The 24,095-nt window shown below is 39.3% G+C and overlaps 1 protein-coding gene across 2 annotated transcripts in view; it reads left to right on the top strand.

Moving 5' to 3' along the window:
• The window catches only part of ankrd11 (ankyrin repeat domain 11), an 81,526-nt gene that overhangs the window by 37,974 nt on the left and 19,457 nt on the right, over positions 1–24,095 (top strand). For both annotated transcript variants that reach the window (XM_026378405.1, XM_026378404.1), the window contains exon 3: positions 21,604–21,749. In XM_026378405.1, the coding sequence (XP_026234190.1) occupies positions 21,660–21,749 (90 nt within the window). In that variant the 5' untranslated portion in view covers positions 21,604–21,659. The remainder of the gene's footprint in view (positions 1–21,603; positions 21,750–24,095) is intronic.

The following is a 24,095-nucleotide window of genomic DNA, read 5'->3' as shown; positions in this document are numbered from 1 at the left end:
AATAAAATCATCTATCACTTACAGTAGGCAACATTGTAACATTGCTTTATTGCACAGTTTTAGCTTGTTGGCTTGTTTATATAGCTTATATAGTGTTGTAAGTATAAAAACACTTTTATTATGAGGAGTTTATCAGGAGAAGACAGTTTGGTGTAGTGCACCAAGATCTGTGTGCATGTGCATACAAGTTTTCACTCTGTTCCCTCTCCTCTGCTATACTTTAGCATGAGGTAGTAAAAATGGGTGGCTATTACAGAGTAGTGCAGAGTAGTGACTGGTATATGACACTGTGTATACAGTGACAGTGTGTTTCTAGTGGAAAGAGTTGATGGCATGGCTTGCAGATAATCCAACACAGCCTTTTTATGAGTGGTCAGGTCAGGCCCAGTGAGGCTTTTATTGCAATGCAGCAGCTACAGCACAATGCCAGAGCCTATTTCTATTGATTACTAAGCCTGATGGATTCTTAAGTACAGGAGGTTGGCTAGTCTGGTTGGAGTTGTCTTACATAATCTGCATTCACTTCGACTGCTCATTCTGATAAGCTGACTACCTTTAGAATATCCCAATAGTAGCATGTGACAAAACCATAAACTAAAAAGTTAAGTTAGCAACCCTTAAATGAACTGTACATTTCAGGTTGAAGACATCTCAAAGTAAATGCCTTCTAGTTGAGCGCCGAGCAACGCAAAGTTGGACTATGCACTGAACCTTTTGTGGTGGTAAACATGACAACTGTAAAAGTGTAAAGCTAGCCCTCTTTATGACCCATCTTCAAACTGAGGAGTAGCTGAAGAACAATGCCTTACTTTCTACTGTTATCTGTTTAAATACCGTTTCTCATACAGTACATCAGTTGTTTTACCAAAAAACATTGAGATTTTGTAAGGACATGCTTAGTCGTGAAATGATTGTTGACACAATAGTAAAGAATATTACTTTGGGTTGTGAATATGATGTTGTCACCTTTGACCTATATATGATGGGTTTCTCACTTTTACTTAATTATGTAAATAGAAGATATGTAGTTGATGTTTATATTTTTCAGTCATTCTGGATTTGGCTTCACAGATGCATAAACCCCTTATTATTGTGTGGGCGTGCATGGGCCTGCACATGTCCCTCATGTGATCTGATGTAGTGTGGCTTTCTTGTGTAAGTTGCTAGGCAACATGCTGTAGATTTCTCAGTCATAATCTTTGATTTTAGCTCTTAGAGATGGAGAGGAGCGAGTGGAGGAGGATGCAAGAATGAGTGTTTCAGAGTGCATGGCTAAGCCCTTTGAAAAACACATTCAGTGCCTTAACAAGCTGTGGTCCTTTCACTGTGGTGACAGCAAATTAATGGTTGCTTCTGTAATTTTCAGTATTTTGTTTATTCTTATGCTGAAATTGTTTTTCTCTGGATTAAATCTACCCATTGACTTGAATTCATATTAAATTGCATATTTATATGTTTTTGCCTTTAGTTCAAGGTTGCATCAGAAAAGGTGATTATTCTGTAAGGAATGGGAACTTCAGTTGTGTAGCTCACTAGATTGCATATGATAGGTGCACTAATTTGACTTATGCTATAGTAGTCTCTGCTAAGAGTAAATGCCAAACATTAAAAATCTCTTTCACCATCATATATCAGGTTGGTGCCAGTCACACCTTTTGATTGCCTGAGAAATTCCCACAAGTGTCTACTCTCAGTCCTTATCATTGTATTATTCTGCCTTGTTTACCCAGTTTCATTTGTATTGCGACACTCCACGTGTTGAAAGCATTATGATCAGGCCACATCCAGTACATAATGTTATTTAAATTTGCTTTCCCAGGTTTCTCATTTATCTGTCAAAGTTACTGTGTTGTTATATCTCAGTTTCTAATATGTACAGAGGTAGATATCAGAAATATATCTATAGAGGGGTGAAGCACAACGGATTTAAACAGAGGGATAGACGAAGAGGACACAGGCTTGTAGTTGAAACAATTTTCTGTGCAAAGAGCGCATTGGTGAGCAATAGAAGAGACAAGTCGGAGAGAATGAGGATAGAGGAAAGCAGCCTAGTGACAGCACAGAGGTAGTGTGTGTAGGCTGATGAGCTAGCTAGCACCCTAGCTGGAATGAAAAGCCTTTGTGTGTTTAATAAGAGTGCTGGCAGCAGTCCATTAGCTCTGGCTAGTGTAGGATTAGGCTTGGACAATCAGGACTGCAGGATCAAAACAAGGGGCAGGAACACCAGGGTCATTCTGCTTGCTAGGATACCATCTGCCCTGCTTGCCTGCCTGCCGCAGTCAGGGGGAGGGGAAAGAGAGAGAAGAGTGGGGGAAGGGCAGACCAGAGCTCTAGAGGCAACAACAATGTTGAAGCAGAGCTAGGCAGCTCTGTATGCAGCTCAGCTCAGCTCAGCTTTGCTTTGCTCTGCTCAGTTCAGCATGCAGTGCTCTGCTTGCATACACACATACGGAAACCCAAAATACAGGCCTGTGCACCAATATCATCTGCAAATGTAAAAGTCTCTTACAAAACAGACATTTCAGTTCTAGTGGCTGATCCTCATACTGAAATAGATGCACTTTAAAAATAGTGATAATAAATGTTGAAGTTAATCTAATATTAAAAAGTTTGTTGTTTTTGCATCAACTTGTTTGAACATTTTACACAGTTTAATTAAGAGAATTTTGTCTTTTTATTCCAACTGCCATTACTTTGTATATGCAACACATTTTCCTTTTTCTCACATTATTTATCTTATTTAACTCACACAGATCTAATGTATTGACACAACATGTTCTTGTTTCTTTCCTCTTTGCTTAGTATCAGAGTATCAGAAAATTGCATGCATGCATAAATATGGATAAATGTGTTTGTCTTGTCACTGGGATGGAAGGGTCACTTGGACGACTTAGCTGGTTGATAAGGCTCTTATGGGATCTAGTGTAGCATTACAGCAACATGCTATCAGAAATAAGCTGCTATGTTTTTTTTATGTAAAAGTAAAGCAACATAAACACAATTTCCCAGTTGTTTTTCGTACTCTTTTTCTTCCAAACTTTGTTGCTTCACATATATGCTTTATCTTGATCTCCAGTCTCATACACAATATTTCATTCAGGCCTCAAGACACACACAAGAGTGAGACAGACCTAGTAGAAGTTTTTTTTTTTTTCTCAGTAGTACACAGTGTGCTAAGGAGGTGTGAGGAGGACAGTGGAAGATGTAATGGGGATGGCGTGACAGAAGACAGGTTGAGGTAAAGTGGCAAGAGACAAGAGGACAGATGGGCTAAATTGAGGTTGTGGGTGGTGGCAGGATGAAGGGGAGAGGAAAGGAGCACAGCTGATGTAATGTGTAACAATATCCATGCTCTGGGTAAATGCCTGTGTGCACCTTGTGTGTGTCTGTGTGCGCGCATTAGTACTAAGGCCCAGCCTGCTGGCTCTCATCAATAATTCACCAATCCTTTTAGTGCGTCTCCCCGCCTCCTTACATCCCCTCCCCCAGTTGCCTACTCTGTCCTCCCTTTTTTCCCCTATCCTTATCTCCCCTTTACCCATTTCTAAACGCAATCCAAAAGTATAAACACGCACTCACACTTTATTGCTCTTCAAACACTTGTTTCTCTGTTCTGCCCTATGTTACCAAGTCCCCAGCCAACAAGCCAATGTCCATTTCTAGGCCCCTTACCCTCTATTTACAGACATTTGTGTAGTTTATATTATCAGATTTATGGTTCCCAAGATAATTATGTTTGAGAGTGAGCTAGTAGACGGAAATGTATTCAGAGAGATTACGTAGTTGGTTGTTTTGGTTGCAGCCATCCTCTTGTGGATGGCAGTCTTACAGCTCTTTGGCAGGGCTCCCATGGCCGCATTTAATGGTGATGCAGCACAAAACAGAAAGAGACAGTGGGGGGAAACGAGTGCCTCTCTTCATTGCAGAATCTCTCAGTAATCTTATTTTTATAATTTTATTTGTCCTTTGCAATCAGTTTTATGAATTAGTTGCTATGTAATTTCTTAAAAGCTAGTTAGTGGCCAAAAATACACAGTTTAAACATAAATATAATAATAACATAAAATATTTAACTGTAATAAATTCAGTTACTATAGACTGGGTTTTCTAATTTTTGAATTTGAAAGTTAAAAACATAGTGCGACTGTATGCAAAAATTGTTATATATGAAAATACCAAGTACACTCTCCAAGCCTAGTCTAGTTTCCAAAGGTATATTTTAACCCATGTAAAGTGGGGGTCTCAGCACAGAACACTATTAAAATCCCACATCCTGGTCTGAAAACTGTGTCAGCTGAAAATAATGTACCTAATGTAGCGGACCTGTAGTTTCAGTGCTTGGCTGTAGTGTTGTCCCATTTACAGAATGATATCTTTTCCCCTCTGTGTTACCATTTCCCCTTGTTCTCCTTTGTTTTTCTCAGTGCCTTTCACTGAAACTCCTGCTGCCCCTTTCTTCTCCCAAACAGGCTGACCCAGCTCAGGCCTGCATGTAGTGGTAAAACTGCTCCATTGTTTTGGAAAATCTGTTGGACAGACAAAAGTTGGGTAGAAACAGGGTGCAGTGGTGGAGGTGATTAGGAAACCAGATCCTCAACTGTGCTTCAAAAGCAACTAGATCTCTCTGCAGTGCTTATTGATTATAGCCAGAAATGTGCTGGCCTCCTTGGTATTGGAGTAAGTTCTGTCTTAGATATCACAGAGACGCTGCACTGCTTGTACATATATTTAAATCACAATTTCTTTTCAAAGCTGTTGTACTCCTTCCCAACATGTTTGTTTGTCACTGTTTTCTGAGCATTTTGCTTATTCCATATACATTTGTTGACTCAGTTTCTCTATATCATGAAGTACAGACATCAAGGGAGACAACAACTATGACAGCCCCTGCATTATTTAACCTTTTTCCTGTCCTCTCATTTTCTTTTCCATCCTAACATTATCTACCCCCCTCTTGCTTTCCTTTTTTCCCTTCCCTCCCTCCCGGAGAGAAGGCACATGCAGAGCCAAGTAAACACTTTGATATGCGGAAGGAATCTCTCCCACCCCCTTCTCTTTCTTTCTTTCTCACTCTCTCCTCATAGCCTATGTAGGTCATCATGACTCACTCCTTTATGCTTCAAAAGCCGGATCCCTGCTCAGTTGCTCTATCTTGAGCCCTCTCACGTTCATCGTTGTGTAAGAGAAAGTGTGTTTAACAGAGTGTGCAGACAGAAGAGCTACAGACAACCATTTTGTGTTTGAAATTGTTTTTCTGCTCAATTTGTACTCCAGCATGTTGTTAATTTTTCTGTTTTGTGTTATTTTTGTTTCATCTGTAGCAAACATAGCTTTTATCTGCAGAATACAATATTTTACAGTAGAAACATATACAAATATCAGTCCTGCATTTTCCTCTTTTTGTCTGTGCCTTCATTCACTCTGACCTAGATGCTGAATCCATCAGCTGCGGCAAGCAGATTTAGTATTGCGTCACAAATAAAATGCTTAGGCCTACCTCCAGATTTGTGGTTCCAGATTGAAGTTGTCTATCAGAGTAACAGTTTAACATTGTCGTATTTTGACTTTCTGTTTTGGATTCATTTTATAGTCAGGCTTTGAATTGTTGTAAGTTTTTTTTACTTAATCTATGCACCATCAAGGCATACTATTTTAGATTAACTTTACACAGGCATGCTATTTTTAAGCTCAGACCATTGCGTGACCATGTTGACAATCCAGTAGGGTCAAATCTTTTGCTGGTGCCTGCTTTTACTAGTACAGCCTGCTACCTGTTGACTGGTTAGCTCACTGCCTGTGTATGCCTAAGTTCTCATCCTTGTGAGGGGTTGTTTAGCTATGCTCTGGTGGAGAGGGAAGTCCTTTATTCTGTGCTTTACACACATGGCTTGATATCTCCATATGAATGCTGCCTTCTGCCTCTCAGCTCTGACATTGAACGACTCCCTCCTTTAAAACACCTCTTGACATGTATATATGTGTGTGTTTGTCTGTACATATTTTTACATTTGTATTTCAGTTTGGATGACAAAACTATATTGACTAATCAACAACTTATGCTTGTATATTTGAGTCTAAATGGTAGGATGAAACTGCCAGGGGCTGGGGGCTGTGGTCTGTGGGATGTATTTACTACCGACAGCCAAGCTTTGAGAACCAGCTCACTATCCTGACCCAGATCCCTAAAGGCCTTTGCGTGTCACATGTGTGTCCTTTTGTCCTCATCTCTCCAGGGCTGCTTTCATATTGCCCAGACCTTGGATGTGTACAAAAGAGTGCACGGGGTTTTTTTTTCTTGATGAGTCACTCAAGCGAACAAAAACAGAAAGAGTGAAGGGAAAAATACAATGCCCTGCAACCCTGCCCCCCGGTGCTCCCTGAAAACACTCCAGTATTACATCACTTACACAGAGGACTGACAGTTAAGAGTGTATCTAGTAGTTTTATTAGTGGTCAACCGTTACATGCTACACTATGCCATAACATAAAGGAACATGCTGAGAGCAAATTTAAGTTCCACAGCAAGTACAATAGTTGAGGAGGGACATGCATCTGTGCGCAAGATGAGGAGGGGGTTGGGTGTGCCATGGTAAAATGGAAGCTTTTGTAGAGGAAACCTGAGTAGGCTGAGTTTTGGGGCTGTACATTCACATGCCTATATCATCTATCTCTTTTCCTAGTCTCAATGCACCTCTTGTCTTCTGAGCTGTCCCACAACTTCTTGTACCCGCTTATAGCTGTTTATACCACTGCCTAAATATCTACTACTACTAATAAGACCAAGAACCGGCCCTTGATGAGTGGCTCTGTTTCAACAACAACCTCTATGCATGAATCAGTCTTCTAGTTTTGAGTTCTGTGTAATCCTGTCCTGTTCATTAACACGCAAAACAACTTTGCCTTCCCGTCCAACATCCTGTCATTTCCATGAACCCCTTTTATAGTCAACAGCTTCTGTTCCCTCTAGTTACATTTCTGCATATTCAGCTGGTGTCATTTTGGTGGTAGTCTGTCTCTCTGGCATGTGTATAAAATAAATTGAGCTAGTACTGTAAACTTGGCAGATTTTGCCAGAAGGCACCATTACAACATGTATTTCTATTCTATAGTTTTATTCTTCTGCACATCTTCAAAGTTTTCCATAAGAGAGTGGGCGTTTGCACTGGGTCATCAACAGGAAATTCCAGCCTTGGAGTGTGGGGGTAGGGGATGTCTGAGAGAGAAGTGAGGAAGATCAGGAGATTGTTTGGTAGCTTCATGAGAGCACCCAAAGGTCTCATGCTGGTTTTGTTCGCACGAGAGCTCCCCCTGTGTAGTTAAATGAAAAAAAAAACAAACAAACAAAAAATAGTATGTCCAAAATTGTTTTTCCATCTGCTCTTACCTCATTTGTGTGTTGTGTGCTTTTAATCAAGAAGCTCAGCTGTCTTCTGAAGTTTGGTTTGCTCGTTGATTTTTGTGTTTAGCTTTGTTGTTTTGTTGTTATAATAACCCCTACATCATACTTAATTTATTCAGTTTTCCATAGAACGCCCCTTTGTTAATTGTTGTCTGCCTCTTCATGCAACATCATTGTTGCTGAGATGACCAAGCTGTTTTACCTGTCACTGTTCTTATATTTATAAATACTTAGAAACTCTAGATACTACACTAAACATTTTAATTTAAGCAGCTTTATTTATTAACTAATGCTTGCAAAATGATACTGCGAAAATTGATGCTTATGTGGACCCTTAATAAATAGCCTTACAATTTTCTAAACTTTAAACACGGCTAATAACCTCTTTTTTTTTTTTTTTAAAACAAGCTTCGTTGGTGGACATAAAGTAGAGGTGATTAACCACCAAGGGCAGACATAGCACTTAACATTCTTGTTGTATCAGTGAAAAGGGCTGTAGCCAAGAGCACATGCCTTTCATCAACAGGCTAAACTGGTCTCTTGACACACACTTTGGTCTTACAGGATATATTTTCCAAAATAAGTATACTTTATATACTTGATCAGGTGATGAACCAAGTGCCATGTTTGTAAGCTGTATCTACTCCAGTTGTTAAAACCACCATTAGAAACTAATATCCCTGCAATGCTCAGATACTGTTGTAACAACTTTACCAGCCAGGGGAGTCTGTGGCATTTCTATTACACCAGTATATTCAGTGTTGCTTAGCTGGTCTTTAACTTGTTTTACAGCAGTGTCTGAAGCTTGTGTAAAGCTTTGCTTGTTCCTGTGGACTATCATTGGTATCATTGCTGCAGGATTACAGCAACTTGTGTGTTGCACTGCTTTCATCTGGCTATATTTGATGCTGTTGTGAGATATTGGAGCTGGCACTGTGGCATTAGCTTGAACCGTATGAGCTAGCTAGCTGACAGATTGCAACTCTGCTGGGATTTCCATAGTATTACTTCCTTGTGGAGTATTCATCTATACAGTGCCAGGCCTCAAGTGCACTACATAACCATACAAGAGTGGCAAAATAAATGTATTGAAGAGAAAGGCAGTATAAATATACCACCCCATCTTAACCCTACCTGCATTACCTAGAACTACTACAGCATTCTGATGGTTATTACTGCTTAGATTATTTCCTACATCTTTGGGTAATATATTTTTAACATGACGTAAGAGATTATTGCTTACTCACTAACATCCCTATTCTGCATAATAAATTTAAATGTCAGCACAATAATCCATTTTTAGATTCATATATGGAAACCCATTTTCCATCAAGTGTTAGTCTTTGCATGTTGAGAAAATTGCATTAGAAAAGTGGCTTTATAGACTGAAATATCATATGGACTCACCCACCAACCAATGTTGCTGACATTATCATTAAAGGACTACCATAGTGCTTAAATTCATATCAGATTTTGTATTGTTATTGGTGTTGTGAAAAGGGGAACTGAAAAAGGAAATGACCCAAGCAGTGAAAACCACTGCCGTTTTCTAATAAAATATGATACACCCCTTTTTATACTTTGTTATTGTAATATATCTTTTTTATCTCTCACTTAAAAACAGTTTGTGTTACCTCTGCGGTAGGGCTGCACTGGGCTATGGGTTAAAGCTTTAATTGACTAAATTGCATACATGTGTTGATAGTTGTTTTGTAGAAGTGTGTGTGCATGTGGTTGTGCACATCTGTGTGCAGATGCTAAGAAATGATACCTTGTGAACACCGGAAGAACAGTTCCCTGAGGGTAGTGCCAGTTTCAATTATTGCAGTTTCCATACCAGACAAAGAGTCAATACTCGTTCACTCTTAAACATGCTCACTGACACACAAACCTATTCTAAGAGTTCAAGAGGTGCTTATCATTAGGGTTCAGAAGAATTTGACAGTCATTTCATATAGAGATATAAATGGAATCAACATTTTTCTAGCCTAGATTCACAATCATAGTTGCTGTTGGTAGTTTAAAGATGTTTTGATAACAATTGCAGACAATAATAATTCTACCTGAAAAAGTAAAGCAGTTTAGCCGTTTTACAGAAGAATACTTTTTGGAAAATGGAGATACAACTACTGCTAATAATAATACATTAATAATGCCTTTGAGATGGGCAACTATATTTTTGGAACTGCTAGTTTCAACCAAATTACATAACATAACATAACATACCATCAGCCTTTACTTTTTTGAAGGCCTTGTGGCTTTTGTAGGAAGTAAAAACAAATGGACAGGAAGGTTGAAAGAATCAGCACAGACCACAGTCTTGAATGGGTAAACTCCCACACACAAAGATAGGCACCGCAGTGACCTGTTACCCACACTTTCTAATAAAATCCGGACCTGACTTGTTTGTTTAACACATACTAACACCATTGATATTGCAGGATATCTATAACTATGACTTCTTTTTTTTTCCTGATTCCTCCTGACTACATGTCTAGGTGCACAAGACACTGAAACACTGTTGTAGTTCCAACATGCAGTGTCTGATAGCTGTCCAACAACAATTTCCCCAAAGGAATCAATACTATGTTGGTGTTTTTAATATTGTTATTGTTAAACAGGTGGAACCACTAGTAGGCCTAGAAACAAGAATATCACAAGCCAGCAAATGTTTTTGGGATTGTTCCTCAACGCCTTATTTTAGACTTGCATGTATTTTATCTCAGGTACCGCTCACACCACGAGTATGGCTAAACCCAGCCCAGATTAATGGCTTTTTGTAACAGAGTTATTTGACTTTCTCAAATAATTGTTTCAGCCCTAGCATACAGTATATAGCATACTTCATGGAAATGTTCAGAAAATTCTATAGAGATAAAACAATATATACTGTAGTTGCTGGCTTTCAGTGACTTCACTGATGATCATTTGAGGTGTCCTGAGCAGCACTTGCTCAAACCACTAATTGGAGCCTTTCTGCCCAATCTGGTGAGTTTTATTGATTGATCCATTATGAATGAGTGTTGTCTGCCTAGCTGTTTGTTGCATTTGTTCGTAAGCTGTATTCACTTCACTGTGGTTAGTGTTAGGGTTTGTTTAGCTTAAGTCCACTTCAACTTCAGAAACAACATAAGCACATACCCTTATACATTAAATCCTTGTTTGTAGCAGAAATAGCTTTTTTATGTATAATACCTGAGACTTTTGCAGTGGTTACACCTTTGCATTGGGTGTTTTTGCTGTTGCTGGTCTTACCTTAGAAATGCTACTAAAGAGCTGATTTATTGATGTTATGTGAACATGCTCTTTCTTTGCAAACGCAATATTTACATATATATAGAATAACTTCACAGCTTCCAAAAGACTTTAAGGTTCTTATACTTGCATGAAAATGTGTAAACACAATCATACCCTTTAAAATCTGCATATTCCTGAGAATATGTACATGGCCTCACAACTGTCCCAGTCTGGCATTGGTTCCCTGCCCCCTCTTTAAGCAGGCACCGCCCCAGCCCTCATCTGGCTGTGCTCTGCAGTGGCAGGTCTTTTATCCCTCCATCCTTCCATCCCTCCATCCGGCCCTGCCCAGTGATTTATAATTCATCTGGGATCCTGCTTCCCTCCACCCCTCTGCACCAGGACAGCATTAACATTCTGTTTGGTCCCCAGCTACTCTGTACCCATGTGTGTGTCTGATTCCTAGGTCTCACCAACGAGGCTCCATTTGGAAAGGTTGTTATTGTAGCTGTATGCGTTCCGTCTGTTCTGCCTCTGCCTGCGTTCCTCTGTCACTGTAGGGATCAGGTTACTTGTCTAGCTGTCTGTCTGCTGCTGGTCTTTGCTGTTGGTTCTCCTTCTCGTCTGTCTTCATATACGCCAAGTCAGCTGCCTGTCCCACTTTCTGGTCCCTGTGTAATAACAGAAAGTGCTGCAAAATGTTCAAGAGAACAGTCTTGATGAATTGGTCTTTCAAATCTCTGTTTTTTTCGTAACATATGACACTTAAACCAATCCAGTCGTCTGAAATACAAATACCTGAATGCAGCACATGTTTTTAGCATACATGTGTTTAATGCTTACCTTGAAAGGCCTCTGTTTTTCAGAAAAGGTTTTGGTGGTTAACTGTTCTCTCCCAGTGTTTACAAGCTTATGTCTGTGGGATGGAGGGACAGAAAGGGGCAGAGGCTGAAAATAATAATGATCTGGCTCAAGGATTTCACAATCTTTTAAACCTAAATCATAATCTGACTTTGTCACACATTATTTTTTCAATAACTACTTTTACTTTCACTTTGATGTGCTATGAACACAGTTTTGCTGAAACTGATGTGAGATCCGCTGATGATTTTGTTAGAGAAGATGTCTCACCCTGTTCAAATTGGAACTACAGAAACGATGAGTCCACTGATGGTTCAGAGTAAAGCATCAGTGCTGTGGTGTTTGTGGGCATAGAAAACAACTTTCTGTTGCATTTTGGTCGCTCAGTTTAAGTCCTGGAACTAATGTTAGGAACAGATTATCTGACCTGCTGTTAGACATTTAAATGGCAAAAATCTGTGCCAGCTAAAAATGGTAAGCTTGCTATTTGAATGATTTTCACACTGAACTTCACTGACAACCGAATCAGAGGTGACGATTCACCTGCAAATGTGTGTACAATTTGCCTTAAATGAGAATGTACTATAATAAGACATTTAACCAGTCAAAACTGGAATTAATAGAAAGCAGAAGAAACCAAACTTAACCAAGAGGGACAGTGGGGAATCAATAGATGTTGGTTGTAATGAAGGTGACTCTAGTAGGTGTGTGCAAGATTCATGCTGTGTCTACACCAAAAGCATGTGAGCTGCATTTTTCAAATGCACATATTGCACAGCTGATACACTCCTATTTTAGTCATTCCAGCTGTCTAGACAGACCATGTGTTAGATCGCATGTCACTTGTGCTATATGCACATAAGCACAACCCAAAGTTTGTTTTTAGGCTTCAAGTCCATTTTTATATGTTTATGTGTGTACATCAAATGTAATGATGTGTGTAACATCATTACATTTATTTTATTATATATATATATATATATATATATTTTTTTTTTTTTTTTTTTTTTTTTTTTTTTGTGCATTGGATTCTGAGCTTCCAAAATGCAGGTGACCTACACTTTGTATCACACCCCAACACACTGTACCATTACTGCTCTGCTAACTTGCTGCTTGGGCTGTGTTTTTGTTTAAACCATGCATCAGTGACAATGTCGTCATTGGACAAAATTAAATAGAAGACTTCATGCGTATGAGTATTCAGTTGATGAAAACCTGATCATTTTCTTTCAAACAGATCTTTTTTAGGTGTGCAGGCCAAACCTATATAAAAAACTGTGCTGCATCTGTTGCTTTGTATGAAACCGGTGTGGCTGTATGCAAATGTTTCAGAATCGCATCATGTTTTGCACGCTACTTCCAAAGCAGGATTCTTTTTAGGGGTTTGCAGTTTTTACGTGTGTGTGTGTTTGTGAGACATTATGATGCTCATCTGTGGAAAGATCATATCCACTCTGTGTGCTTGTCCCTTGCCTCTCTCTCACTAGGTTCATTATCCATCCAGGCTTTCTCCCTCTGCTCTTCATTTATTTTTACTTCCTCACGTAGTCCTTAATTAATGTAGATCCAGTCACCGTGCCTCATATTGTACTACCACACACAGTTGAACACATAGATACTCACTCATTCATGTTCTTTCAAGCAGGCACATACACATATATTAATTTATCTTCTCTGTCAATCTCTTTTAAGGGCATAGTGATATAGGTCACAAACATCTTAACACGTTGGACTTTTTACAATAACAAGCAGATAGAATGGCTTCTTTAATCAGTGTGTTCTTGTGTGTGTATATACATAAGCTCGAAGCTCAATGCCAAATACAAACATTGAGACAAGAGCCAAAAAAGATGTGCGGGACCCTCAAGCTCCATCTAAAGCTATATATGCTTGAGATGTTTAAAAATAGGCTACACATCAGGTGTAACATAGGTAAATGTTGTAAATTTTAGAGGGTGGTTTAATGGTGACAGGCTGAACTTTTGTGTTCAAACTCTCATTAGAAACCAGGTTTCTCCGGTAATTGGGTATTGCGTTTTCATGCAGTCAAGAAGCCTGGTTACTGGAAATCCGAGAATACATGCTGCAAAAGAGTAATCAGATTTCTCCTCTGCCCTGGGCTGGATGGTTTATTTTGGCTAAATCGAGACAGAAAAAACTACCTAGAGAGACACACAGTGACAGACGGTCACAGACAGAGCTCCTATTTACAGCTCAAACTGTTTAAATTTAAGACATTTTAGATGTCTGTAGGGAGTTTTGTGTTGGTTTCAGTTTTATTCTGACTTGATTAAAAACGAGATTGTGTTTCAGCAGAACTTTTAGCTGATAGTAGTACAGTGGCAAGTGTTTTACCTCAGGAAATTAGATTTCTCTAATCCCCTACACCGATTACGGTAACCAGGTTACCATAATCGAAGTGTCCCTTTTGCATGACACTTAAAAAATCAGCTTTCTTGAGAAAGCCGACTGTAACCTGCTTACTTAAGTGCATGTAAACACACTGTCTGACTTTGTAATTGAATGTTTAGAGTGTTTCATTATTGGCTGTGGAGTTGTTTGATCTGATAACACCTGTTACTTCCTCGTGAGTTGAATTGTTGTTAACTTGTGTATTAAAATAACTCACCACCTTGAGATCAGGGAAGTGGACTGTCTTCAGAATTGACAAATCTGACAGAGAATCAAGTGACTTCACTTACAAAATCCAAAACACCATAAATTTATGCTGTAATGTTCCCTTAGTTTGCTAGCTTTTCCAACACTACATACTGTGCACTAGTTCTGAGTGTTACGTGGCGCTTTTTTACAGTTAACAGTATTTAATTACACAGTTGGCATTTTTAATTGTATTACATTAATTTGCAGTGTGAATGTTTTCTTGTTCCTGTGTGTTGTAAACAAACGTGGGGCACTACCACTGGGCAATGTTTAGCCCTTCTAGATGTCTGTAGCACATTTTTTGTTTTACATTATTGCCATGCTAGAACTAAATATTGGTTTGAGTGAAGCTTACTAAACGTTGCCAAACTTGACACTGATCCTCTCCAGTGACAGTAAGCACATCCAGTACTGTAGAAATGCATGCCTGCAATGATTAGGCAGTTCCTGTGCAAACTAACTCTTGCGTCTCAGCAGAATTAAGTCATATTTATCAGTAATAAACATTGAAATTATTTGTTTTGAACTTTACTGCTTAGGTCAGAAATGTATGTACTGTAGGTGTGGTTAAAATGTTACATATATTGACATTTGTAAGCTTGTCATCCAAATGTTCTGTAACTCACTTCCTAAAATGTTGGATGTATTTCTAACCAATAAATAAACAACAGTTAACACTGGTTCTGTAATTGGCTTTAAAAGGCAACAATTAGGTGGAAAATGTTTAGTGATAATGCTGGCTTATTAAGACATGTATCTGTAAAGAACTGTTTGTGTCTTGGGATCTAAATTCAGTGAGCTGTTCAGTGTGGGTGTAGCTGAAGGCTAAGGCTGGAAGAGGCTAGCATCTAGCTGCTTCATACTTGCTGCCACGCACATACACACAGATAACAGACTAAGCTTTTGCCAAGCAATTTCTTCAAATCACCCCTGAAAGAATATAGTCTTGTAACGAGAACACCTTCAAGATATAATTTAGTGCGTTTTGTGCTTGGCTCGTGTGATCATGATCCACATCTGCTGAGTTTGTTCCCCTACATGGGAAGATGGATCTAGGGAAGATGGATCCACCAAACAAGCAGTTGTTTGTTCCATCAGTCCCACTTGACAGCCTCTCATTTCAGGGGGCGTTGGGCATGTGAAAATAAGGCCAAGCTATCCAGACAACTGGAGCACATAATGTGGTTTCAGCTTATGTTTGGAGTACCGTTTTTGTTATTGTTGGTTGTTGTGGTGATAGTTCTGCAAACTTGCTGCATAGATTTTAACTGCTTGTGTCCTTCTCCTAATTATTGTACAGTGTGTAAACATTCATGCAAGGTTAGGTTAGGATTTAGTCTCGTCCAATATAACATATATATTTTAATATAGTGTTAGAAATGATGTTGGTCAGAACACAGGAATACTGAATAAGTCTTTGGTCAGACAGTGGTTCAAAGGTCAGAAAGGGATTGAATCTTCATTGCTTGAGGTCGATATGCAGAGGTACACTTCTATCAGTAGATTTCCTCTCTCTGCTCACAGCTCTTTCACTAGCTTCTCTGATAGGCCTGCATCTGCTTCATCCTTGAGTTGCTAGGCAACAAGGTTTGCATGTGTATGTGTGTGCGCGTGCATTCACACGTTGCTCTGGCAATGTCATGCTTTTGCTTGTGTGTGTGTGAGAGAGAGAGAGAGATATTTAGAATAGAGAGAAAGGCAGATGAGAGAGAAGTACTCAGAGAGAAGAGGGGGAAGAAATGAGAATGAGTCAGAGCATTGAAGCAATGGGATTGGAGAAGAGAGAGCCAGAAAGCACTAGATTGTCTCTGGCCTTTGCTGCAGCCTAGCTGCATATATACAGGCCTGCCACTATCTTAGCGAGGTCACTGGCAAAGACAGCATGATTTACCAGACTGGCAGGCAGGCAGGCAGCAAGCACTGAGCTGTTATTGGATGGAACAGAGAGGTGTAAGGGAGAGTGAACGTGCTCAGAATAGAAAATCAGACCAAGTGATTGGATTCCTCCCTACATCTTGCTCCTCTCTTGCTCTCTGCCTGTCTACGTCTAGAGCAGTATAGATAATAGGACCACTCCCACCCACTCACATATTTTGTCATTTTCAAATGCCGTTGTGTATCACCTCCTGCTCATATTGACATTTAAGCATGAAGCCCTTTATTAAGTATGGGGAAAAAACAAAAGATGAGTTGTTCTATTTAACCCAAAAACTTTTTGCTGTAGAAACATACTATATTACTATAGTATACTATACTATATCCATTCAGTCGCATGTTCCAAATACAAATTCTTTTAACATCACTTAGAAAATACAAATAGTCATTGTTTTTTGATACAACATAATGTGCAAAGTCATGTAAATTAACTGTGCTTTTCCTAGTTCTTTTTGTATATGACACAGTCCCTTCAGCACTTATGTATGTACTAGCACATGTTTGTGCGTTCATGTATCTGTCTCCTCTTTCTCTACTCAGGTTTATAATGAAGTGAATAGGCCCAGGTCAGGGACTGAGCAGCCAAGCTGGACTCTGGTTGCCAGGATACAGCAGCCGAGCCCAGCCGGCTCTATTTGCACACCAAACAGGCTAGCTAGCTGCTGCTGCTGTCCTTCTATAGACCCTTCTCCTGCACAGCATGCAAATAGTCCATCAATAGACTAAGCTGCAGGGTACATACATATACAAAATATTCATATGAAATAAAATTTTTTAATATAATTTCAAAATAATTGATTCTGAATGAGGAATGCTGGCTATATTTTACCTAGCCTTACCACACACACAAAGCTTTGTCTTGGTTATCTGAATTAACAATTAAGGTGTATATTGATTGTGTGTTGGTGAGAAGGTTGTGCAAAAAACATTTTGCACCACTACATTACATTAGACTGTTTAGAGAATATAGATGAAAATAGGACACAGCGACGGTCGACACGTGACCATGGAAAGTGTTTCCCAGTCACTATTATTAAAATCATGTAAATGAGTGGGAGGTTCGAGGCAAAGACTGGTAATGTTGACTCTTACTCAAATTGTGTTCAAGTCTGCAATAAATTGACTTTGGACTTGACTTGCAACCCATACTAATTAATTTAATTGTTGATCTAAATGTCTTCAGAATGGCAGCTGAACAATAGGTCCTTCAATAAGTGCCATGTCACTGTGACATTAGCAAAGTTGTATTTTTCCCCACCTTCCCTAATCTTTTAACTTAAGCTGTAAATATCTGATGGAAGCCTGATACATGACAACATGACAATGTTTGTTGCAACACAGTTTATTGTTGAAAATTGAAGTAAAACTTTCTACATATATATTTAAATTGTATTTAATTAAGAATATTGTTGGATGTGAATATATTAATGTGAATATATTATTATGTTGGAGGCTTCTAATTAGTCTTATTGAGCTACAGTGTCAAGACTCTTAATGACTAATGAGAAAAATGTTGTAAAAGTAAAAACTTAACTTGCATTTGTGACTCGTAGACCTCTCTGATATGAGGACACTTTGACCTGTTTGCTTCTCCATTTATGTTACAATGTGTAAATCATAGCTGTCTGTTAACCAACAATAAGATATCACTAGTCGGACAATGCTGTAGGCAGAGGGTTTTGTGCAGACAACGTACACAAATGTGAGCACAGACAGACAGAAAGCAACATGCCCATCCCTGCATGCAGCTGCTCTGTTGTTCAGCTGTCACTGTGGAAAATTTGAGGTGTGTTTTTTCTGTGTACAATGAGAGTCATGAGTTAGGAGTGGCATGGGGTTGGAGCAAACAACTGCTTTTCATCTCCACGCCTGCACCTTTTCTTCTCAGCTGTGTGCACGTGCGTTTGCATCTGTTTTCCCACCGATGTGTTTTGTTTCTGTGTATATATTCAAAAGTGTATGTTGTTGAACAATTTCTTGCATTTGTAAAAAATTAGACATGAGTCTTTTATGTATAGCTCATAGTTTTTGTAGATTTTGTTGAACTAAAATTGCATTGTTATTAAAAGATTGCTGTTTTTAATACTTTACTATTTCATGGAGACACACATGGTCTCAGGTAGACTGTCAAATCTTCATAAATCTAACACATTCTTCATTTTACACAATGAAGTTCCATTGTTTTTTAATGGTGTCTTAATGTTGAACTATGACCACGGCACATCATGTACCTTCCCCTGCTTTAAAAGAAAACATTGCAGCGTCATGTGCTATCTTACATGTGCCTGCATTTACACTTGCTCACAGAGGTTTATGAGCACTGATATCATCCTCGGATGTGTTCCGGAGGTCATTGCTGGTTAGCATAGCAACTAGCTGCAGAGTTGGCTGGACACATGAGATTTGTGCCTGGAGAAATTAGATTTGTTGTTAATCAAACGATAATGTTTGTATTGTGCAGTTTCACAATTGTTATCGAGGAGATTTAGATTTTAAACTTGTAAGTTCCAGATAACTTCATGTTGTCAGTCTTCGAGTTAGCCTCAGATGTCAGGTGTTTACCAAATCAAAATTGAGGTGTGTGTCCATGCATCTGTGAGTGTGCACCGTGTGCTGCAATATGCTGAAGTGTTGGCCTCTATCTGACCGCAGAGGGAGTGGCTCAGAGGATAGAGAGGATGCTACAGAAGGATGAAGAGAGAAAGGAACAGGCAACAGAGGAAGACAGGTGTGTGCATGTGTGTAAGCATGGGAGAATGAATGGATGGAGACTAGTACTGGCAGATCCTATCCTTCATTTGGAAGCGAATGCCTCTCTGGCTCACCTCTCACCACTCCTTTCTGCAGTCATCTAGATCGCAGAGTCTAACTTGGCTGACATCATGCATAAAACATTAAAGCTCAACAGTGCTGCTCCAGTTTTTTTATTTATTTTTTTCCTATTTTTTGTGCCAGGGCATTAGTATTATTAGGAGGTGCAGTGATCAGGTAATATCATATCTTAAACTCGACTACCCTTTTTGAATATTAAACTAAAGCAGATTTGATGCTGCTCTGCCGCTCAACTCTTTAGCAAAACAGAGTCCAAACAGTCTTTTGTTGTTTCATATGGTGGCTGTTAAGAAACAGGATGTTGGCCTAGAACATTCACCATGACTTGTAATTTTTCACATACAGTATTAGGTGTATAGGTAAACCAAACATAGCACGCATGTGCTTGATAATAGCTTTACTGTGGTTTTTAAACTAGCAACATTTGGTTTAAACTAAATGCCACCTTTTAAAGTCACAATAAGTATTAGTAGACTAACATTTTAGTACTTTAGGACATTTTAGTGAAAAGAAGGTTATGTGTTGGTGTACCTACGTGTACAATTTGTTGAAATATTATCATTTAAGGGTTATCTAGAGTACTTAAGCACACCACCATCACTCCAGGCAATTAAAAGGTGACAGTCATTTTCACAGTACTGGCAATGGCAGAATAAATTATAGTAGACAGACTTTTTTATTATGTTTGTTTATTTTGTTTTGCTATTTTGCCGTTGTTTAAAAAGTGTGATAAATGTGGTGGGATTGTGTTACATTTTACAGCCTTATTTGTTACCTTCATAAGCCAAAGCATGATGTCCACTCTGCTGTGTTTCACTCCAAAGTTTTGCAACTTTAAAGCCACCTACTGATTAACTACCGAACTATACTGCACCAATGTGTTTTACATGAGTGCCCAGCTGAAGAGTCCTTACGGTCTAGCACAGAAGAACCCATGATCGGATGCATAACCTTATGACAAATGTGTGATGAATGTGCTACGTTTTGTCTTCTGGGCAATATTTTCATATAAATTGGCTAAAACACTCACACTTGTGTACGTACAAATCCACATATGGAACTAATCAGCTATTTAATGGCAACAACATTTCACTGAGTGAAACACACACAGACACACACTGTTAGCAGATGTTATGTATCTTTTGATTGGGATGAAATTACAAAGGAAATGAGGCCTGTGGTTTTGCACAGGGTTTCCTTTCCATGTGTGAGCCTTTGTGTGACTGTTAGCTCGCAAACATCATTTTCCTGTATTTTACATGTCAGCGAAATGCTCTGTTGCTACAACCGCCCATCATAGTAGTCCCAAAATAGTGCAGAGATTATTGTTCTAGAAGCCCAGCTGACCTAGTTCTAGGTCTGTGTGTGTGTGTTGCTGCAAGGTTTGTTTATTTCTGAGAGTAGTCGACCTTCCTGCCACTTGGTTTGGTGTGGTGAGAGGTGGGAGTTTAGGGTAGCTTGAAGTGAGTGAATGCCTAGCAGTAAAGAAAAAAAGGGAATACCAATGAGCCATAAGAGAGAGGAAGGGACTGTGGTTTGCTGTGTCTCATGTTTCTCACCATACACCAGTAAAAAGGGAGCAGTACATCCTCTTTGTGCCTCTCTGGTTGGCTGGCTGGCTGTCTTGACTTGACTGACTTGATTGGAGGGATATAAATAGCAGTCTTTGAATAGGATAACTGCAGAGGAAAGGCAGGAGGGGTGGGGGAGGGGCAGGGAGATGGAAGTGGCGCCAGGGAAGATAGGAGTGCCAGTGTCTCGGAGTAGTGAAAAATAATGCAGCCATGGTCTCATCTGTTCACTCAGTCAGTCAGTCACATGGATAGTCATACTTAGACACACTCAAAAGAGAGTGCATTATGGAGGAAAGAATTGAGGGAATGAATGTATGATTAATTCATGGTCTTGTGGAGCAGAAGGCCTCTCTTCTTGAGGGAAGATTGTGGATAGTAATGAACATACTGTTGTGTGCTTGCATGGACAGCAAAATAGAGTATTGGTACACAGAGGACATTATATTGGACAGAACTCGGTGTTCTCCAAGTTCATGATAAGTGATCCTTTCTACTAGGTAGAGCAGTGGATGTTGCTGCTGCTGCTACCGCCATAACCTTCCGTCTTAATTATCTATGCTGGGGATTCCATGAATTAGGACAGTGTAGAGCTCACAATTACAAGGGCTGTCTAGCTATTGAGTAAGGTAGCTGTTTAGGCTTTTGTTGAGACGTGCTACTCGCGTTCCCAAAGACATTCCACAGTTATTCCCACCTCACTCTGTATCAACAACATTGAGTAACATTGGCAGTGTCTTACCTAGTCTGTCCTGTCTGTTCATACCTAAACTCAAATATGAATATTGGGCTTCTGTTGTTTTGAGAAATTATCTTGCTTTAAACAGTACAGGTTGCCAAGAGTGCTTAAAGGTATTTGGGCAGACCTTGCTTGCTCTTTGGGCTCAGCCTGGAGACCATATAAGCTTTTTACCTGCCACTGGTGCTATCCCAGATCACTGTTCTTCCATTCAACGGCTTTTCCTCCAGAGCAGGGGTGTAATAGTTAAAATAGAGTCCTTTATCTACTGCTAAAGGCTAAAATGTGTAAATGTGTTTTCAAAGAAACATACTGGACAGGTGCTAACTCTCACACCACCTCTTTCGTTTCTATTCTCTTTGTTCCAGACGGTTGATGACGATGCAATGGCAGCGTGAATGAAGCTTGGAGTGGGGAGATCTGAATGATGCCCAAAGGTGGGGGTTCCAAAACCCCCCAGCTGGACCACTTCCCACTCAACACCGACATGGTGGAAAAGCAGGGTGGGAAGAAGGTAATACTCTATACACACACACAAAAAAAAACATTTGTATACAGCACATAATCCCAGTTTTCTTTTTAATTTGTCCTTGAAACCTAGCACTGCAAACCACTGCATCTGATCAACAGTTGCACAACCTTGTAAAGCCTAAATAAAGGAGCCAAATAGGGGGTGGGGCTAGGGCTAGGTTGGCCTTTAACTGGAAGACCTAGGTACTTTCCCCCACAACTGAAAGTATCTGCCCCCTGACTTGTCCTTCAGCATGATACTAGTCTACCAGTTTCAGTAGCACAGTTTTTAATGTTGATGCCTCTGTAATATGCTGGGTCATCAAACATGATTTTTCTTTTGACATTTACTAGTGATATAAAGTACATGTGTTGTGTATTATTTTAATGTAATTCACATGATGTGATTGATGATCACTTAAGTAACTTAACAAAATTTCTAGTAACTAAAGTTTGGTTTTAGTTACTTCATATTTCTCACAATTACACAATGTACTGTTACATAATGGATTGTTGGATACTAATAAACAGTGTTTGTGTCCTTGACATTCAGGCACAAATAAGGTTGCAAATCTCACTGTGGAGCAGTGTTAAAATGGGCCAGCCGTTTTGGCCTGATAAGGCATAGACAGTCTTGAAATGTAAGCTATGAAGGAAGCTTCCTCTTAATTTGACACAGGTAGAGTCATGTTTTTTTGCTGCAGAACAAATGTTAGGCGCAGCTTGATGATGTCATGGTCTGTGCCAACTGTTAAGCTACTGGCAGCAGCACCAAGAGGCAAAGAGAGGAGAGGTACAGCTTATGCAGGCAAGGATTTACAGCCCTCTGCAAAGGATTGCATCAGTCTCTGGCATGGAGGGAGGGAATGAAGCGCACAGGGGTGGGTGGAAAACGGAGTGAGACGAAAAGAGCAGGCATTGCTAGGAGACCACCAGACAGGCAGATTTGAGAAAAAAGTCTGTACTTGTCAAAGCTTTCTATACATTTATTCAGAAAAAATCATTCTTTCTTAACCTTGGAGACTAGCTTTTTGGGAGATTTGACCATTATACACTAGAGCAGTTTAGCTCTGGATTTATCTTTGTATGTTTTTGTTTTCTTCTTCTAAAACAATGTCTTCTTCCATCTTGGTTACTCATCTTTAATGTGCTGTAGCCTTTCCCTTTGCCCAGATATGTACATCATACTTTGTGTGAATTGGGTGTTACAGAATCACAGACACAGGCAGAAAGAGAAAGAGAAAGACAGAAATCCGCTAACTGTAGCTGACACTGTTTGTCTCTACTGTACCATGACATCATAGTCTTATGACTAGGGCAGGGCAGGGGGAGGAGTTCAAAGAATCGACACATAATGAAAAACCTGCCCCTGGGACAGAGATGGTGGGCGACAGAAGATACGACTGAGAATTTAAGGGATATAAGGAAAGCATGTGCACATTACATCTAACCTACTCCCTTATCTCCATTATGGGATCTAGACCCTCTATGTTGAAAGATTAAACTGATAAAACATCTTGACTCTGCATTTAAATGCACACATAACTTATTTGTGTGCCTAAATTAGACATTTATCTCGCAGTTACCTGGTATTTGGACAAATACATCAGGGATTTGCAAATGACTGGTTGCTAGCAATTCTATTTTTACTGAGGGTTTCATAATTTAATGTTTGTTTGTTTGTTAATACTGGTGTAAACAGCAAAATTTAAAACTCTGGCATTAAGAATGTGTAACCTTATTACAGCTTTGTTTAGATGATTTCTTGTTCTGGTCCTCCAGTGTTTTGTATGTATCTGTTTTATCTTTTTTTACTTATCACGTCTTACATTTTAATATATACCTTGTAAATACTGAACAAATATTATTGTTATGAAAACTATTAAAAGGATCTGAAATAAATATAAATTGCAACCTTAAAACAAGATTAGACATCTTTTAAATTTCCACTTCTGCTGTTGTGAAGCCGCTCCTTGGGATAGAAAAGCCACTGTTGTTATCCGATCACAATACAATGAAGAAACATGTTGAGCAAACACATAAGTATTTACATCTGTTGATAGAAGATAGGTTTGGGCCTGTGATTGTTTCCAGCAGCTGCAAACCACAGAGCTGAGTGAGATTAGGTTCCTCTCCCTAAGCCTGGCTCTTTGTGCTGCAGTTGGGGACTTGGGAATCTAGGAGGAAACTCCTAAAGTTTGACTTTGCCAAGATTGAAACAGCTACAAAAGTCAGTAAGGAACACTCGATAGAGAGAGAACAAGACGTCTATCTCATGCATTTCTAACATCGTAGGCCATAACTTACTTTAAATACATACTTTCTGGTCTAAAGTAAAAATGTTCATCAT

The sequence above is a fragment of the Anabas testudineus genome, chromosome 3 (genome assembly GCF_900324465.2).
Source record: "Anabas testudineus chromosome 3, fAnaTes1.2, whole genome shotgun sequence".
NCBI lineage: Eukaryota > Metazoa > Chordata > Actinopteri > Anabantiformes > Anabantidae > Anabas > Anabas testudineus.
Note: the sequence above shows the minus strand (reverse complement) of the source record. Positions and strands in the feature narration are given on the sequence as shown.